Genomic DNA, 19483 nt, shown 5'->3' on the forward strand with positions numbered 1-19483 from the left:
ATACACATACTTTACAATTTATGACACCTTTCGAATTTTTTGATGAAATTCGTTCAAAACTTTATTAACTTGATTGGCCTTAACTTGACTTGTTAGGACTTGTTTAGCAGATAAAGCAGACAGCTCCAGACCATAATAAATAATATGACTTTTTAAACCCTGTGCTAAAACTCAACAACCATGGGATTTTAAGCATCATCCTAAAATTTGACAATGAAATGAAGCTAATTATAGCTAACAATGCTAGTAAATATTAGACAAAATAACTGTCTAAAATGTAATTCTGGGATGAATCTGGAGGACTGTTCAATTGTTGACTCACTGATCACTTTGTTAGGTACACTTATCAGGTGTGTACATTTAGACCAGTGGCTTTCAACCTGTCCAGGGGGGCGTGGCATTATGATCTTTTTAAATACGATACTAAAATTAAAGCAATTTATTTTTCACTCACATGATTGATTAGTCTTGCTGACCACATGCACATTTATCCAGTTTAGTCTGAACAAAGGACAGCTGGCTAGCAAAACTTAAAAATAGGGCTAACAGTGAAAATAAATTGGTAACTCCTGTTATAGGACGTGTGTGTGTCTTTAAGAGAGGTGTATAGGGAGATGCGCTGTTCACAATATCGCTGTAAGTGATTCAGGAGTCGATTAGTATAAAGTGAAGCGTAAGTCAGCTCTCCATTTTTACTGTTATTAATGAAGTTTGAGGTCGGCACACAGAATGTCCACACGGCATGTTCAAAAAATGTGAAAACCCCTGATTTAGACTACAGAACACAAACTTCGTGAAAATACATTTACTGACTGTAGCCCATGTTTTGCTCTGTACACTCAACTGACTGGATGATGTGTGGGTGATGGACCATTCCCAGCATTGCATGACACTATCATGGTAATAACACAGTGGTGTTGTTTAGGTATCAGTGATGTGGGGATTTTAAATGCCGTTTAATCTTACTGATGTTGTAGGTGTACAGTAAGATACTATCGTAGAGCTGTTTCCATTTTTCATTCGTGTTGATCTTTTACTAGTCTTTTATTAGTAGACACCTTCCAAGCATTAACACTGAGGTGTTTAAACCTTTCAGTAACACTGCTCTACCTGCGGCACCCACAATACAAAAACCACTACCATGCTTCCATTTGAGGAAGTCTTGCAGCCCTTGGTACATAAAACCTACACAAGTAAATAAAAGAATAGATTTTACAAATTATTGGGTGATCGCAGGTGATCTGGGGTCATTTATTACCAGGCCGCACAAAAAGTATAAATAATTTGATATCGCTGTAAGAGCAATTCAATGTCCAATACTCTTTGGGTGTTATTGTCCCCAATCACCACTAGGTGGTTTCCTTGCCACTGTTGCCCTCGGCTTGCTCAATAGGGGTTTTTGGTCTGTTGGTCCTGGATTCTGTAAAGTTGCTTTGAAACAATGTCCATTGTAAAAAGTGCTATATAAATAAATTTGACTTCACTTGACAACAGGCCAATTGTTGTTCATGTGGCCGCTCAGCCCAGAGCTGAGATTTGACACGACGTATTCGAGATCCCAGCTCCGGTGTGCTAGTGTGTGTTTCATCGCTGCGCCACCTGAGCGGTTCGTTATTGTTGTTTTTTATACAACCCTATCTACATTAGGATACATAAATACTAGAAAACATTTTGTACTTACCAAAGATTTTACAAAGTTTCCAGCGATACTGTACAAAAACATTTAGCATGAACATGTAGGGTAAGCTGTTCAGTCTCTGTACAATATTTTTTAAGCTTCAAAAATATAATACAAAATTAATCAGTACATTAAAAAAACAATAGCTTAAAATTCTAACATTAAACTAAGTTGTTTTTGGTTTTACATTTCACCACAAGCTAGTCAGAGTTAGCCTGTGACATTTGCGCTGGGCATTTCAGGCAGGTATTTCTTAGGGTCTCCTGGAAACGGAACAGATGGAGCCTGGTTAAAATGTCCCATGAGGAAAATGCCGATGGTGCCCAGGATAAACAGTAAGGCCATGGTAATAAAGCAGAGTCTGTCAATCACTCGGGCAACCAGGAACCACTCTTCATTCTCCTGCAGAGAGAGTAAAGCCACATAATCCCGGGTGCAAATATTTACAAAATCCTTTTCCAATCCTGAACATGGATAGTAATTACAAGTTAAACATAACACAGCTGGGACCAGAAGACAAAAAATCTCTAAACAAACTACCCTAAACTGAAAAGCTATACATATATAAAGTTTCATATATAACATACTGTATATGCTCATATTTATGAGTCCATTTTATCAGCTCCACTTACCATATAGAAGCACTGTAGTCCATCTGTTTCTCTATATACTTTGTTACTGTTCTTTAATGGTCAGGACCCCAGCAGGACCACTACAGAGCAGGTATTATTTAGGTGGTGGATCATTCTCAGCACTGCAGTGACACTGACATGGTGGTGGTGTGTTAGTGTGTGTTGTGCTGGTATGAGTGGATCACAGTGGACACAGCAATGCTGATGGAATTTTTAAACATCTCACTGTCACTGCTGGACTGAGAATAGTCCACCAACCAAAAATATATCCAGCCAACGGCGCCCAGTGGGCAGCATCCTGTGACCACTAATGAAGATCTCATACAGCAGCAATAGATGAGCGATCGTCTCTGACTTTACATCTACAAGGTGGACCAACTAGGTTGGAGTGTCTAATAAAGGGGACAGTGAGTGGACACGGTATTTAAAAACTCCAGCAGCGCTGCTGTGTCTGATCCACTCATACCAGCACAACACACCACCACCATGTCATTGTAACTGCAGAGCTGAGAATGATCCACCACCTAAATAATACCTGCTCTGTGGTGGTCCTGTGGGGGTGCTGATCATTGAAGAACAGAATAAGCAAAGAACACAGATGGACTACAGTCAGTAATTGTAGAACTACAAAGTGCACCTATATGGTAGGTGTAGAAACAAGGAGGTGGTTTTAATGCTGCGGCTGATCGGTGTATATGTAAGCTGGGATATATATATATATATATATTAGGGCTGTCAAACGATTAAAATTTTTAATCGCGATTAATCTCAGAATTTCCTATAGTTAATCGCTTTTTTTTTTTAAAGAAGAAAACAAGGATTTTTAAGTGAAATTTTACCATTAAAATGGTGAACACATTTTATGCTAAATGTACTTATGTTAAAAACTGCTGGGACAAGAGAAAACTGTAAGGGAGTTTTATTCACTCACATACTAGGCAGTAATACAGGGGTGGGCAATTGAATTTTCCAAAGGGGCCACATAAGAAACTGGGACTGTTGTGGAGGGCCGGACCAATAAGGTGAACTTAATTCTGCTCAATATTAATTTTATCTCTTTATTTACATTTACATTTTCAGCATTTAGCAGACGGCTTTATCCACAGCAATTTACATTACAGTTACAGTTTACAGTCTGAGCAATTGAGGGTTAAGGGACTTGCTTAAGGGCCCAACAGCAGCAACCTGGCAGTGGCGGGGCTTGAACCAGCGACCTTCTGGTTACTAGTCCAGTACCTTAATCACTAGGCTACAACTGCCCACTCTTTATGAAAAGCAGTAAATTGTACAGTTCTAATAAGCTGTTAATGTTTAGATGTTACAATTAGAAAATTAGAAGTAGGCAGAGTAAAAACATCAACATTATTTCACTATTTAAACAAACAAATGCAAAAAAACTAAAATGTGAACAAAATGTGCAGGTTTTTAAACTTTACACTATTTTGTTTTGAGTCTAATTACCTCATTTGTTTTTCAGTCCTTTGTTATTGTTGGATATTCTTATTAAAATCACAAAGCTGGTCCTGACTGCTTCAGATCTGGATGTGTTAAATCTTATAAAAAGTATTTGTTGCTTGTGCAGTTTAGTTAGTGAAGCTTCAGGTGTGACGCTCTGCATCGTTCATGTTCTTGTATTTCTCTGTTTAGTACCATAACAGCGATTTAAACCCTAAATTGTGATCGTTAAACAGCTTTACACCTGACTTCAGTACATAAATACTTCAGAAGTTCACGTCTTGTTAAAAACTCGACCGTCAATCACACTCAGTTGTGTTTGCATTACAGTGAAGCTGATACACTCACACACACGTCAATCCAAACTTGCGGATATTTAAAGACACAGCGCTCCCGTCAAAACAGTCACGTTATATTGCATGTGTGATGTACATTTATTCACATCAAATTTTTAATTGCCACGAATCTCATGCGGGCCGGTTGGGGATGTCTCGCGAAGCCGGATGTGGCCCGCGGGCCGTACAATGCCCAGGTCTGCTCAACATGAACTACGGATGACTCGCAGGGTCAAATAGAACTTGCGTTAATGGCACTATTTTTTTTAATCGCGTTAAATTGAGATTGCGTTAATGCGTTATTATCGCGTTAACTTCGACAGCCCTAATTAATATACATCCATTCCTGCATTTCAGGCCTGCAACACATTCCAAAAAAGTTGGGACGAGGGCATTTTAGGGCTAGTAATGAGATGAAAAAACTAAATAATTATATGATTCCAAACAGGTAATGTTAACACAAAAGGGTACGGGTACTGGACTGTCCTGACCTGTCCCCAATATAGAACGTGTGGAAAATTTTTAAACAAAAAATGTGACAATGTTGACCCCGTACTGTTACACAAAATAAAGCTCGAAACACTAAGTCACTTGGTCTCTTCAGTGCCAAAACGTCTTTTAAGTGCGGTGAAAAAGAATGACAACATTACAAAATGGTAAATGCTTTACTGTCCCAACTTTTTCTGGAATGTGTTGCAGGGCTGAAATGCAGGAATAGATGTTTAATAATAAATGATTTTTTTTTTTTACCAAGCTAATCAATAACTGCTTTATGCTGGAAATTAGGCATTTTGCCCAAACCCTGTCTGCACTCACCCTTTGGAAGTCATTCTGCTGTCTGGTGCTCTCAGCGATGTGTTTACAGGATGCTACACACTGCTGCAGCTCAGGTGAAGCTTTGGCCAGACTGGAACTCAGATCCTGCTGTGTGTCTGCTTCTAGACTGTTCTCTATAAGTCAGTGGTCACAGATCACAGACAAAGGCTTCAGGTTTAATAAAAAAACACTAATACAAAAAATTATGCAGTCAAACATTATGTTTATTGGAAGTTGTTATACACTTGAACATTTATGGATATATATGGCATGTCAGGTATGGGATTTCAGTTTGAATGGCATGAGGCTGTGTTAGCGTAGTTAGCGAAAGCTGATGGAATTAAGTAGTGGTTTAAGTAGCTCGTTCGAATAACCTGCCTTATAAGTCAATGACTTATTAGAATCCTCTCTACTTAGGTTGCTGCCTATGTAGGCAGTAAGACAGCAAGGCAGCTCACTAGGTTTTTAAACACACCCATACTTTTGGATTTGGCATTTTTCCCTCTACAGTGCATAATATCATTACATTTTTCAAGAAATCGGTAGGAATTTTAGTGCATAAAGGCCAAGGGCGCACACTTAAGCTAAACGCCCATGATCTTTGATCCCTGAGACGGCACTGCATCAAAAACCGCCACCTCAACAATAGCTGATATAACCACATGGGTGAGGGATTACTTTGGCAAACCTTTGTCAAGCACTACAATACAGAGTTACATGCACAAATGCCACTTAAAACTTTACTGTGCAAAAAAGAAGCCCTATGTAAACCATGTCCAGAAGCGGCGTTGACTTCTCTGGGCTCGGAGGCATCCAGGATGGACCATCACACAGTGGAAATGTGTATTGTGGTCAGATAAATCAGCATTCCAGGTCTTTTTGGAAAAAAATTTACGCTGTGTGCTCGGGACCAAACAAAAAAAGAACCATCCAGACTGTTATCAGCAACAAGTCCAAAAGCCAGGGTCTGTCATGGTATGGGGTGTGTCAGTGCCCTTGGCAAAGGTCATTTACACTTCTGTGATGCAGCATTAATGCAGTAAAGTACATTGAGAGCAACATGTGCTGCCTTCAAGACGTCATCTTTTCCAGGGACGTCCATACATTTTTCAACAAGACAAAGCAAAACCACATGCTGCACACATTACAAAGGCATGGCTGCAGAAGAAGAGGGTATGGGTACTGGACTGGCCTGCCTGCAGTCCTGACCTGTTCCCAATAGAGAATGTGTGGAGAATTTTGAAACGAAAAATGTGACAACAACGACCCCGTACTGTTACACATCTTAAGACGTGTTTGCAGGAAGAATGAGTCAAAATAAAACCTGAAACACTAAATCACTTGGTATCCTCGGTGTCCCAACTTTTTCTGATTTGGGGTTGTGCTATGTGTCCCAATCACTCAACCACAGAAAAATAACATTTGCAGAAATCATTAAAATCCCAAGACCGCCATGACGTACAAGGACCTAAAAGTGTATATAAACTTCAAACTTCTACTGTATACTGTATGTGTTTGAGACTCACGAATCTTTTCCAGTGCTCGCCTCATGAGTCCATCTCTTTCTTTCAGCTGGCTGAACATCAGCTCTGAGCGAGCAGTCTTAAGCACGTACTCATCCGCCTTCGCAATTAGTCCCAGCGAGCTGTGTCTCCTAAGTGGAACGGTGGATCCATTCAAGGAGTCGCTCGCACTTAATCCATTCTGTGAGGTCCAGCGCTGCATCCTCATCCTCAGCACTCGAGGAATAATGTTTAACAGCACCTGAGATATGATATGCAGTGAGAACTGGTGAACGTGCTTTTATTTAGGATTTTTCTCAAACATAACAGTGTTTTATTACAATTTGAGTATGAAATTCTGAAAATCATGTCCATATTTCAAAGACTCAACTTTTAACTCATATTGTTATGCTGATTATATGATTTTGAATACAAAATACTAAAAAACACCTTTTTACCAGTGGTCTTAGACTGGTCTATATAAGACTGGACAATAGTCCACAGCAGAGTTCTGACCCTTGTGTGTGTGGCCAATTGAACAATTGGCCATGAGGTTGTATTTAACCTAATTTCGAATCTCAGTTGTTGTTCATACAGGGTGGAAAGCCGGACCAGGGACTCCTCATAACTTAGGCAATTGTGACCTCTTCTGGCTGATTGATGGCGCCTGCACAGAGTCTAGGAATAATGCATTGATCAGGGTGTGTGTCTCCGTACACAAAGCTGATCCACATATGAACTATGCACATATTAAAAACATGCAGTCAGATTAAATGGAGACACTGAATTGCCCTATAGGTAAATGGGTGTTTGTACGTGTGTGTGTCTGCCCCCCCCCCCACCCCCCACTGTACTACATTTCACTACTGTACAGAACATGTGATCTGAAATGTACTGGATTTATTAGTCATCATTCATTTCTTTTATCTAATTCGGGGTCATATAGGGTCTGAAACTACCTTCAAACCATTTCCAAAAAATTACCTTTCTGACTTTATTACTCATGGGATGTGTATTGGGAGTTCGCCGAGAGACATTCAAAACCACCACACAGTTCATCACCGTGATCGCAGTCACAGACATCATGAACATCAGATACCTGCAAAACACAAAGAACAATAACCTCAAGATTGGGAACACCCAACACAGACAGTCCAGGATGCTTAATCCTTTCTTGGGCATTCTATAGGCTTTAAATCAGGGGACTGAGATAGCCTTGGCATGGCCATTTTTATGTTGCTCTGGATCATTCATATTTCATTGAATCCATAATGCCATGTACCCTAACAAGGTTACCAGGGCCTTTGGAGAAAAAAAAGCCCCATTTAAACTTAATAATGGAAACCTTGGTGTCCAGATGACAGAAAAACAGAAATAATCTGTTGGCTTTGCATGTTCTCTCTGGACCTCAGACTGGGGTGAAGGTTCATCTTCCAACAGGACAACGACCCAAAGCACACAGCCAAGATAACAAAGGAGTGGCTTCGGGACAACTCTGTGAATGTTCTTGAGTGGCCCAGCCAGAGCCCAGACTTTAACCTGATTAAACATCTCTGGAGAGATGTGAAAATGGCTGTGCACCAACACTCCCTATCCAATCTGACGGAGCTTGAGAGGTTCTGCAAAGAAGAATGGGAGGAACTGCCCAGAAATAGGTGTGCCAAGCTTGTAGCTTTATACTCAAAAAGACTTGAGGCTGTACTTGCTGCCAAAAGTGCTTCAACAAAGTATCGAGCAAAGGCTGTGAATACGTATGTACATGTATTTTTGTTGTGTTTTATTTTTAATAAATGTGCAAACATTTCAAACAAACTATTTTCACTTTGTCATCATGGGGTATTGTGTATGTGTGTGTGTGTGTGTGTGTGTGTGTGTATGTGGGTGTGTGTGTGTGTGTGTAGAATTTTGAAGGAAAAAATTAATTTAATCCATTTTGGAAAAAGATTGTAACATAACAAAATGGAAAAACTGTATGCACTGTATGAAGGCAAATACACTTTTTAAAAACTAACATCATGTTGTCTATATTTGCATATTGCATAAAAAAGACAGACCACAACACAAACACTCTTATTTACTACCAAAAAGATGACATTTAAATACCAGTACCAATTTTTTTATATTTAAAATCTACTTTTAATCTACTCACTTCCCAATAAGTGGCACAGCCTTAGATGTTTCAGGAACTTTCTTGGCAATGAGGAAGAGGAAGACTGTCTGGGCCAGCATGATGGCAATGGACATGGTACACTTCTGTCCTCCAGCTAATCAATACATACAAAATCATGATTCAATCAATACAATACAATGCAACTATACACAAACGGATCCTTTCCCAATAAATAATTCTGCCATTAATTTATTAATCTTAATAGTTAGAATTTCCTTCATGGCAGTGGTCCCAACCCACCTGGCTGCGGACCGGTACCGGTCCATGGGTCATTTATTGCCGGGCCGCACAGGAAGAATAAATAATTAGAGATCGCTACAAAAGCAATTACATTTCCAATACTCTTCGGGTGTTACTGTCCCCAATCACCACTAGGTGGGAGCAGCGTCTCATTGCAGCGAAAAAAGCTTAGGATTCACATTGATTTTCCATTATATAGTTATTCTATTTAAAATCCCCCTGCCTCCGCCGGTCCGTAAAATTATATCTTATATGAAACCGTTCCGTGGTGCAAAAAAGGTTGGGGACCGCTGCTTTGCGGGAAATGTGATTTGCAGTATATTATGCATCCACAAACCATCTAACAATGCTTTAACAACCATGTATAAGCTAATTACAAACAGTGGTTTGCTGAATAAAGAATGTACATTTTACACTGTGGGCTGGATTAATGGACCCATAAAAACATTCATGACTGGCAATTGCTTGACCCTCAGTGTTAGCCTCTTAAAGATAGCCCAGACGCAGCCCTAAATATCTCCTTTTTTATAGATACATGGAAGATGCATTATGTGTAAATATACCGATGTATTGGCAACCCTGGTAAGGTTGGGTAAAAAAGATCATGTTTTGCTGAATTAGCTTAATCTCAGACTGAAAAAATCCTTTACCTGAAAAACATTTTTTCTAGAAATACATTTAGGCTTATCCACAAATACTGTAATTGTTTTTAGCAAAACAGCAGTTAGTCTTTTATAATATCTTTAAAAGTTGGGAAATAAAGAGCCCATTGAGACCATTCCTTTTCAGAATAACTCCAGATAGTCCTGGAAGCTCAGTCCTCTCTTGGGCATTGCTCTGGATCATTCGTATTTCATGGAGTCAATAATGCCATGTACCCTAACAAGGTTTCCAGGGCCTTTGGAAAAAAAGGCCCACTTAATCATGAAAACTGCCCCCATACTTGGTTTTCAAATAACAGGAAATGACTGTATGACAATATGCTATTTTTTCTGTAACTTGCCAGCAGTTATCCTTAGAAATGGGCAAAACAAAGTTGGGTTCTGGTCCAGGCCAGTTTATCACAGTTCCAGTTTATTAAAACTTTGTAATTATTAATCTAACTGTAGATGTATGCATTTGCAGTAGCTATTTTTCTATAGTAGCTCTAAGAAAAATATAAAATTAAGGTTTCAATCATGTTTTATAAGTTGATTAATAAGGTAAGAGATTGCAGTACTGTAGATTATGTCGATATATTGATCGTACACACTGTCTGTCTGTCTGGTTTATGTTGGTGTTTGATGAACATTTCTGGATGTTTTGCACAATGTTGATGTTGTTAAGAATGTTGGTGCTTGTTGCAATGTACTGATGTTTTCTAATGTGTTCATATTTGTTGGTAAATGGTTGTATTTTTGCAAAGAACAATAAAGGATAGAAGGTCTTTATTGGAAAAATGTTGGTGTTTTTTGGTGTTTATGGCAATATATTGATCCTGTAAATTGTTTGTAGGAGCCTGTCTGCTTTGGAGCTCCTGGAATAGTCCTAACAACCCCCTTGCCCCCCCCCCCTACCAGTCAGAATAATTTCCACTGTATTATTCCTGGAAAATTAGAAAGTCTTAGAAGCTTAGGTGACATTATTTCTAATAATAATAAAGTGTGTCTCTACAGTATATAATATGTTTATATAACTTAACTACTATAACACAAATCATAATGACAGAATTCTAATTATAAACTACAAAAGAGAAAATAACTGCCCTTTGGGAATAACCTAAACTGTTATTTAAAGTTTAAAGCAAACATTAAGCCTCTCTGTGTTTACAGTACTCTACACCAACTGTTTTTCCAGTTGCTCCATGTAACCCAGCAGCTGATGCTGTCGTACCTTTAGCAGGCAGGAAATAGACGAGTAATCCAAGAGAGGAGAAAAGCACACATGGTACGATGATGTTGATGATGTAGAACAATGGCTTTCTTTGGATGACAAGAAAGAAGATGATCTCCTGGTAATCCAACTCATCTGGACTGTACCTCTCATTCACCACTTTCTTAGCTGGTCGGTGCTTAATAACCCATTCACCATTCTCTAGCCAATCAAAACACAAAATATGGTGGCATTTATTTTTATCATGTTTTTGTGCAACATTTCAAATTATATTTTAAATGAATAATGCACCCAGTTATCTTTTCTGTGTTCCATATTGTACACCCACCAGTCTGAAAGGGTGAAGGCTAATGTAATCGTAACATGTTAAACTGGCACTTATGCAAGGTCACTAAGAAGCTTAATGCCATCCTTGCCCGATGGAAAATCAGTTATGCACTCTAAAAAAATTGGGCTGAATTGCTGTGACACCTTTGGTAGATAAAAAAAAAGGCAGTGTAACTGCAACCCCAGTTTGCACATGCAACACCTCTGCTTTTCTCTTTAATTAATAGCTTCAGGTGGCATTTCTTGATGCAATGGGGGACTGAGTTAAATAACAATGATTTTCCGAAGTATTCCCACATTCATGTGGCTAAACTGATCAGAGCTGCATGCTGGTTTAAGGACTTGCACTACTTGGACTGAGATTTATTTTATACAATTATGCATGTAAATAGTGAAAGACGGTAAATACCCTCACCTGTTAACAAGTCAAATTTTGTTTGTACATTTACCTGTGAAGGCCTCAGGATCAATCTCTATCCATTCCACTATGTTGTTTTCCTCCTCTGTCAGTTTCAGCTCAATCTCATTAGCACTGTATGTCTGAGACCTGCAAACCAATCAGAGAAACAAACACTCATTTTTACTTGATTGTTTTAAGTGTTTGTTTTAAGGTTATAACTGCTGGAAAATATTGTTAAAAATGTGGAAATTTGGTTGGTTGTTTATTAATAGTATCAGAAAATTTTGATGTTTGTTGTCTGTGGTGCTTGTAGGAAAATGTTTGAATAATATTGGTGTTTAATGAATCATTGTTTGATATTATTTGTTACTAAATGCTGGTTATTGTTAACTAACAGTGCTGCCTATTGGAATTTTTATTATTGTTTTGCATTTTTCCCAATTTTCCTCCCAATCTAGTCATATCGTATCTCTACTGACATTGATCTCCACCCTGACCAAGGAGAGCCAAGACTAACACACGCACCCTCCGACACGTGTGCAGTAGCCGACTGCATCTTTTCACCTGCACGAGGTGAGTTCATATGCAGATCAGCTTTGTGTACGGAGAGACACACACTGATCACACACTGATCAATGCTGATTATTCCTTGTCTCTGTGCAGGTGCCATCAATCAGCCAGCAGAGGTCATAATTGCATCAGTAATGAGGTCCCGCCTGGCACTCGTTGTTCGTGTAGGCGCCCGAGTTCAAACAGACGAGTTTCCGATGAGAAATACCATGTTTTACCACTGCTCCACCTGAGCAGCTCTGCCTTATGGAATTTAATAAAAAATGTTTCTCAATGTTTGAACTCCTCAGTTCAAAACACGACCTTGCCACTGGTCGGCTGGGCGCCATCTAGCGGGCATAATTAGCAGTGCCTTCAGCAGACACGTTTCTGCTAGGGTGGGATGACCGGACTATGTGGGTGGGATCTTTAAACGCTGTGTAAGGACCCTGGTTAGCAGATACAGAGGCGCCTGTGCAGAATGCATGGGTGAAAAAGGGTTTCGCTAAGGGCTGCACGCGGAGGCGTGAGCAGCAGTATACCCACCTCGACTACAAACAAATGAAATTTGTTGTAATTGTTTATAATAGGGGCGGCACGGTGGCTCAGTGGGTAGCACTGTCGCCTCACAGCAAGAAGGTCCTGGGTTTGATCCCCAGGCGGGGCGGGCTGGGTCCTTTCTGCGGGAGTTTGCATGTTCTCCCCGTATCTGCGTGGGTTTCCTCCGGCAGCTCCGGTTTCCTCCCACAGTCCAAAAACATGCAGTCAGGTTAATTGGAGACACTGAATTGCCCTATAGGTGAATGGGTGTGTGTATGTGTGTGTGTGTCTGCCCTGCGATAGACTGGCGCTCCGTCCAGGGTGTTACTGTGTGCCTTGCGCCCATTGAAAAGTTGGGATAGGCTATGTTGGTTGGACATTGTTGGTATTTGTTTAGTTAAGAGCATGGTGATGTTTTTTGTAGAACATTGCTGTTGATAAGTAATTGCTAGTGCTGGTGTTTGTTGATAAATGTATGTTCTCCACTAACAAGGGTAACAATGATGTGTATTGATAGATGTTACCTGAATACCATGGTACAGTTCTGCCAGTCAAATGGGAAGTAGTTGACTTTGATTGCACAGGCACTTCGGTAGATAGCGGGTGGAAGCCAGTACACCATACCATATGGGTCTATTAGAGCATTGGTGTAGAGTGTAATCTCAAAATGCCCATCAACGCTACACACACACACACACAAAATAAGCATTATTATTATTATTACTACTACTACTACTGCTATATTGTTAATATTATTATTATATTGGACTTACTTATTCTCCAGTATGACATCAGGAAGCCATATGGCTTTGGATGGAATACGTGTTCTTGTAATGTTTGCAAAGGCCTCAAACCCTGGCCTGTCTGCCCACCGAAGTCTGTAGTCATACCACTGCTGCATAGTGTGACGATTATAGTCAAAACAAGAGGGGTAAACAGAAGGATTCATTATTGTGGAAACAGTCTGTTTAAATAAATACAATTAATTTATTATTTTAATTAATTCAATATAATACTGTAATTTATGCTGTGAGACCTTGGTAGCTTTATTGATTCCTCTTCTTATTCAGAATATTACGTATTTATTAATGACTATTCACCTAATTTCAGTATGTAGTATGCAAACAAATATATATATATATAAAGGGGGCTAACAAAGCATGCAGAGAAACAGATGGACTACAGTCAGTAATTGTAGATCTACAAAGTGCTTCCTTATGGTAAGTGGAGCTGATAAAATGGACAGTGAGTGTAGAAACAAGGAGGTGGTTTTAAAGATATGGCTGATCACTGTATATCACTGTATATACAGTATATACAACCCCAAATCAGAAAAAGTTGGGACGCCCGTGATCTTCCATCCCTCAGACGGCACTGCATCAAGAACCGCCACTCAACAATAGCTGATATAACCACATGGGTGAGGGATTACTTTGGTAAACCTTTGTCCAGCACTACAACACAGAGTTACATGCACAAATACCACTTAAAACTTTACTGTGCAAAAAAGAAGCCTTATGTTAACCATGTCCAGAAGCGGCACCGACTTCTCTGGGCTCGGAGGCATTTAGGATGGACCATCACACAGTAGAAACGTGTATTGTGGTAAGATGAATCAGCATTCCAGGTCTTCTTTTTTTTTAAAATGGACGCCGTGTGCTCCGGACCAAAGACGAAAAGGACCATCCAGACTGTTATCAGCAACAAGTCCAAAAGCCAGGATCTGTTATGGTATGGGGTGTGTCAGTGCCCCTGGTAAAAGTCATTATACTTCTCTAATGGCAGCATTAATGCAGAAAAGTACATTGAGATCTTAGAGCAACATGTGCTGCCTTCAAAACGTCATCTTTTCAAGGGACGTCCATGCATTTTTCAACAAGACGATGCAAAACCACATGCTGCACACGTTACAAAGGCATGACTGCAGAAAAAGAGGGTACGGGTACTGGACTGGCCTGCCTGCAGTCCTGACCTGTCCCCAATAGAGAATGTGTGGAGAATTTTGAAACGATTAATAATAAAAATAATAATAATAATACATTTTATTTGTTTGTTGGCGCCTTTCATGACACTCAAGGTCACCTTACATCAACTAAAACAAGAATTAAAACATACAATAAGTTATTACAACTACAACAAACAAATTATCACAACACACAAGCATAAAACAAAAGTACAAGATATGTTAAAGTGAACAAGCCAGTTAAAAAAAAGATTTTTAAGAGCCGTTTTAAATTCTGCGATAGATTGCAATGTTCGAATATGGGTAGGGAGTGTGTTCCAGAGTTTAGGTGCAACATAGGAGAAAGCCCTGGTACCCATTGTACTAAGGTTAATGGCTGGTTCTGCCAAAAAACCTGCTGAGGAAGATCGCAACGAGCGGGAAGGAGTGTAAAACTGTAGAAGGTCTGTGAGATATGCAGGGGATAAATCATGAAGTGCCTTGAATGTCAGTAATAAAATTTTAAAATTGATCCGTTGTGATACTGGGAGCCAATGCAGTTGGATCAGCAGTGGTGTGACACGTTCAGTGGACTTGGTGCATGTAATTATCCATGCTGCTGAGTTCTGGATATGTTGAAGTCTTTGAATAAGTTTTTTGGGAATGCCAGCCAGGATTGCATTGCAGTAGTCAATCCGTGATGTGACTATTGCATTGACTAAGACTTCCGTGGAGTGCTGTGATAAGACGGGCCTCAGTCTGGAGATATTTCGCAGGTGGAAAAAAGCAATCCGGGAGACATTATTTATGTGAGTTGAAAAAAGAAAGGGTACTATCCAAGATAACACCAAGGCTCTTAACATGGGTGGACACAGGTATGACATCCTCAGCAATGGAAAATGAACTAATATTATTTTTCGAAAGTGCGGCCTTAGATCCAATAAGAAGTATCTCGGTTTTACTACTATTTAGTTTTAAATAGTTGTTTGTCATCCATGTATGTACATCACGGAGACAAGCAGTAAGAGTAATCGGAGGAGTAGTAGAAGTTGGCTTAGTGGATACATAAAGCTGCGTGTCATCAGCATAGCAATGAAAATGAATGCCATAATGCCAAAAAATATTGCCAAGCGGAAGGAGATAAATGTTAAACAGGAGCGGTCCCAGCACTGAACCCTGTGGAACTCCATTACAGACGGTGAGACACTCTGACCTGTGATTCTGGATCTGTACAAACTGTGTTCTGTCAGCGAGGTAGGAGGCAAACCACTGATTCACAGTGCCACAGACCCCAATGCTAGCCAGGCGATCCATGAGGAGCTGATGGGATATGGTGTCAAAGGCAGCACCGAGGTCAAGGAGAATAAGAATAGAAAGTAAGCCAGAATCAGCTGCTCTAAGGAGGTCATTAGTTAACTTAACTAGTGCAGTTTCTGTGCTGTGTTTAGGGCGGAAACCAGATTGGAATCTTTCAAAAAGATTATTATTATGAAGGTGAAGCTGAAGTTGAGCTGCAACCACCTTCTCAAGGATTTTGGAAATGAATGGTAAATTTGAAATGGGCCAATAGTTATTTAAATCAGAAGGGTCTAAACCAGGTTTCTTCAGAGTTGGTCGGATTATGGCAACTTTCAGTGAAGGGGGAACTATACCAGTGGTCAAGGAAGAGTTAATAATTCTACATATGATGGAAATGATCGAAGGCAAACAAACTTTTAGTAGGGATGTAGGAATTGGGTCTAAAAAACAAGTAGACGTACTGGACTTGGAAACGAGTTCAAAAATATGACTTTCAGTTGGAAGACTAAAGTCACATAAAACAGAGGGTGAGAACAGATCTGTGATGCTTGCTGACAGTGAGTCAGACTGCACAGTTATTTCAGAGGACAGCTGCTCATGAATTGTGCAAATTTTGGAATTAAAAAACTTCAAAAAAGCTGAGCATTGTTCCTTAGTGCTGATACTGTTCATGTCGTGTGCAGGTGGCTGGAGTAGTCTTTTCACTGTTGAAAAGAGACACTTAGTATTCCCTTTACCTGCAGTGATGATATTTGCATAGTGAGAAGTTTTCACTGCTGAGAGGACATCTTTATAGTGCAGCATATGATCAAGGTACATTTGTTTATGCACAGTCAGTCCAGTCCTAGTGTAGAGCCGCTCCAAGCGCCAGCCAACCACCTTAAGTTCGCGTAATTCAGGTGTATACCAGGGGGCAGTATGGGCAAAAGAGAGTCCTCTGGATTAACATGTCTAATGTTTCGATATGACATCATACGATGCACCTTTGATTTACCAAGTTGTAAATTAGGATTAAATAACACAGCTTTATGATCTGAAATGGGTAACTCAGCTGAAGAAATATCATAAGGTATAATGCCAGAGCAGCAAACTAAATCAAGGATATGGCCCTTACTGTGTGTTACAAAATTCACACTTTGGGAAAGCTCAAAGCAGTCTAATACTGCTTTAAAATCTTTTTTCTAAAGCTGATTAGTTTAGCTTAATACTGCATACACATGTAATTCATATTGCTCCTCCACATTTGCATTGTGTTTTTATCCTTTTTTAACAAAAACCTGAACTGTTATTAAGACCATACTGTGTTCTAGCATGTGGGGGTGCTGACAAAGGGAAAAATGCAAGTCACAGTCCTGCTAGAGCATGAATCCAAGCTGGAAGCTGAATTATTTACATTCCAAAGCAACTGAACTCGACAGCTGTGAGTCAGCACTTCTTTAGCCATGGGGCCAGTTTAGAAACCCATTTATGTATGAATAACTGATCAAGGCTATGATTATTGGTCTGTTACAGATACTGTAAATATAAATATAAAAAACTAAACTAAGGGTGAAAACAAATTATTGCGTGCAAGAAACAGAAGAAGATTTAGCTGTAGCCTAGTAGTTAAGGTACTGTTAGTAATCCCCACCACTGCTAGGTTGCTGCTGTTAGGCCCTTGAGCAAGGCCCTTAACCCTCAATTGCTCAGACTGTATACTGTTCTGCTAAATGCCAAAAATGTAAATGTAGTTAGATTAAGCATCAGTGATTGATTAGGCTAATGGGTGGCAAAAGGTAAATTAATACACTATATTGCCAAAAGTGTTCACTTACCCATCCAAATCATTGAATTCAGGTGTTCCAATCACTTCCATGGCCACAAGTGTATAAAACCAAGCACCTAGGCATGCAGACTGCTTCTACAAAGAATGGGTCACTCTCAGGAGCTAAGTGAATTCCAGCGTGGTACCGTGATAGGATGCCACCTGTGCAACAAGTCCAGTCATGAAACTTCCTCGCTACTAAATATTCCACAGTCAACTGTCAGTGCTATCATAACAAAGTGGAAGCAATTGGGAACGACAGCAACTTGAAATGACAGAGCGGGGTCAGCGGATGCTGAGGCGTATAGTGCGCAGAGGTCGCCAACTTTCTGCAGAGTCAATCGCTACAGACCTCCAAACTACATGTGGCTTTCAGATTAGCTCAAGAACAGTGTGTAGTGAGCTTCATGGAATGGGTTTGCATGGCCGAGCAGCTGCATCCAAGCCTTACATCACCAAGCGCAATGCAAAGCGTCGGATGCAGTGGTGTAAAGCACGTCGCCACTGGACTCTAGAGCAGTGGAGACGTGTTCTCTGGCGTGACGAATCACGCTTCTCCATCTGGCAATCTGATGGACGAGTCTGGGTTTGGCGGTTGCCAGGAGAACGGTACTTGTCTGACTGCATTGTGCCAAATATAAAGTATGGAGGGGGGATTATGGTGTGGGGTAGTTTTATAGGAGTTGGGCTCCACTTGCAAAGACATGGAAAAGACCAAGATAATCCAGAATAAAACCTACCTATTTACTAACTTTAACTTAAGTCAATTAACCAACTGTGCCAAGGAAAGTGAATGTTTATACCTATACTTATAATTTTAGTTCTTACCATCTCTACCCATACACATGTAGTCAGTGTCTCTTCCTTCTCATTCTGAGAAAGCAAAACAGGGAAAAGTGTTACCATTTCATCAATAGATACTGTATTATACACACACTTTCAAGAATGTGATTTCCACTATATCACTATAACATTATTTTTAATATACACAGACACATAAGTATCACAAATAACTTAAATCACCAGAGAAATTAGATTGGTGAGCGTCATCTTCAGTTTGACCTCTGTGATGTCACTGTTCCTCTCCATCGGTCTGATGTTCTTGTTATATCCTCTCATCAGCTCGCCATGAAGAGCTCCTTCAAGGTTACACAACACTCCTACAGGACAGAGAATGTAGACAAGCTAATAAAAACAATAAGTCAAATGTGTTGGTTAGTTTTTTTTTTATATCACAGCCTTAAAAATCCTAGTTTGTGAGTAGCATGTGTGTATTCATTTGTAATAATAGGGCAACTCTTAGAGTAGATCCAGGCAATAGTTTGCACACAGTTCTGAACAGGCCCGGAGTGGCTAATCGGGAGATTCGGGAGGATTCCCGATGGGCCGGCTCATGTCAATCTCGAGTTTGGGCCGGTTGGATGGGAAAAATAATTTTGACACTTATCTGTCACTTATTTAATCTTCTTCTTGCATTCATTCTCCATTCATCTGACAGCGCAGCCCCTACATCGCAGATTAGATGGGTTCTACCATCTGAGGGAATCCCCCCCTCCCGTTTGGCCCGCGAGGCGTCTTTTCTGGAGCGCCGGTAAAAGTATATATAGCAACAGAATAGCGCTAAGTACCGTCAGTCGGTGGTGATTTTTGCAAAACATCAGTCGGTGGTGATTTTGTAGAACCCAATACACAGCATTAATTACAAATATCCAGTTTCAAGCTGAAAATAATAAACTTGTAAAGTGTAATATATTAAATAGCCTAACTCATTAATGGAATATTTTTGTTCCGACGCTACTGTACTGGTGATCCTGAGGAGGTCATGACTACTGAAGGGACAGGTAGAGGATAGTCTAACAGTTATTTAAACTAAGATAGTTATTTCTAATGTAAAATATAACGTAGAGAATATACATGGTATA

General features: G+C 39.9%; 1 protein-coding gene across 1 annotated transcript in view; it reads right to left on the bottom strand.

The window, feature by feature from the left end:
• Nucleotides 1-1888: 1888 nt before the first annotated feature.
• The window catches only part of chrng (cholinergic receptor, nicotinic, gamma), a 32385-nt gene continuing 14790 nt past the window's right edge, over nucleotides 1889-19483 (bottom strand). Inside the window, exons 3-13 of the mRNA XM_062987247.1 lie at nucleotides 18585-18721; nucleotides 18390-18434; nucleotides 13290-13411; nucleotides 13041-13196; nucleotides 11477-11574; nucleotides 10701-10901; nucleotides 8568-8682; nucleotides 7403-7517; nucleotides 6443-6680; nucleotides 4917-5050; nucleotides 1889-2080 (exon numbers count right to left, since the gene is read on the bottom strand). Coding sequence (XP_062843317.1) covers nucleotides 1889-2080; nucleotides 4917-5050; nucleotides 6443-6680; nucleotides 7403-7517; nucleotides 8568-8682; nucleotides 10701-10901; nucleotides 11477-11574; nucleotides 13041-13196; nucleotides 13290-13411; nucleotides 18390-18434; nucleotides 18585-18721 — 1553 coding nt within the window. The remainder of the gene's footprint in view (nucleotides 2081-4916; nucleotides 5051-6442; nucleotides 6681-7402; nucleotides 7518-8567; nucleotides 8683-10700; nucleotides 10902-11476; nucleotides 11575-13040; nucleotides 13197-13289; nucleotides 13412-18389; nucleotides 18435-18584; nucleotides 18722-19483) is intronic.

Source organism: Trichomycterus rosablanca, chromosome 25 (assembly GCF_030014385.1).
Source record: "Trichomycterus rosablanca isolate fTriRos1 chromosome 25, fTriRos1.hap1, whole genome shotgun sequence".
Lineage (NCBI taxonomy): Eukaryota > Metazoa > Chordata > Actinopteri > Siluriformes > Trichomycteridae > Trichomycterus > Trichomycterus rosablanca.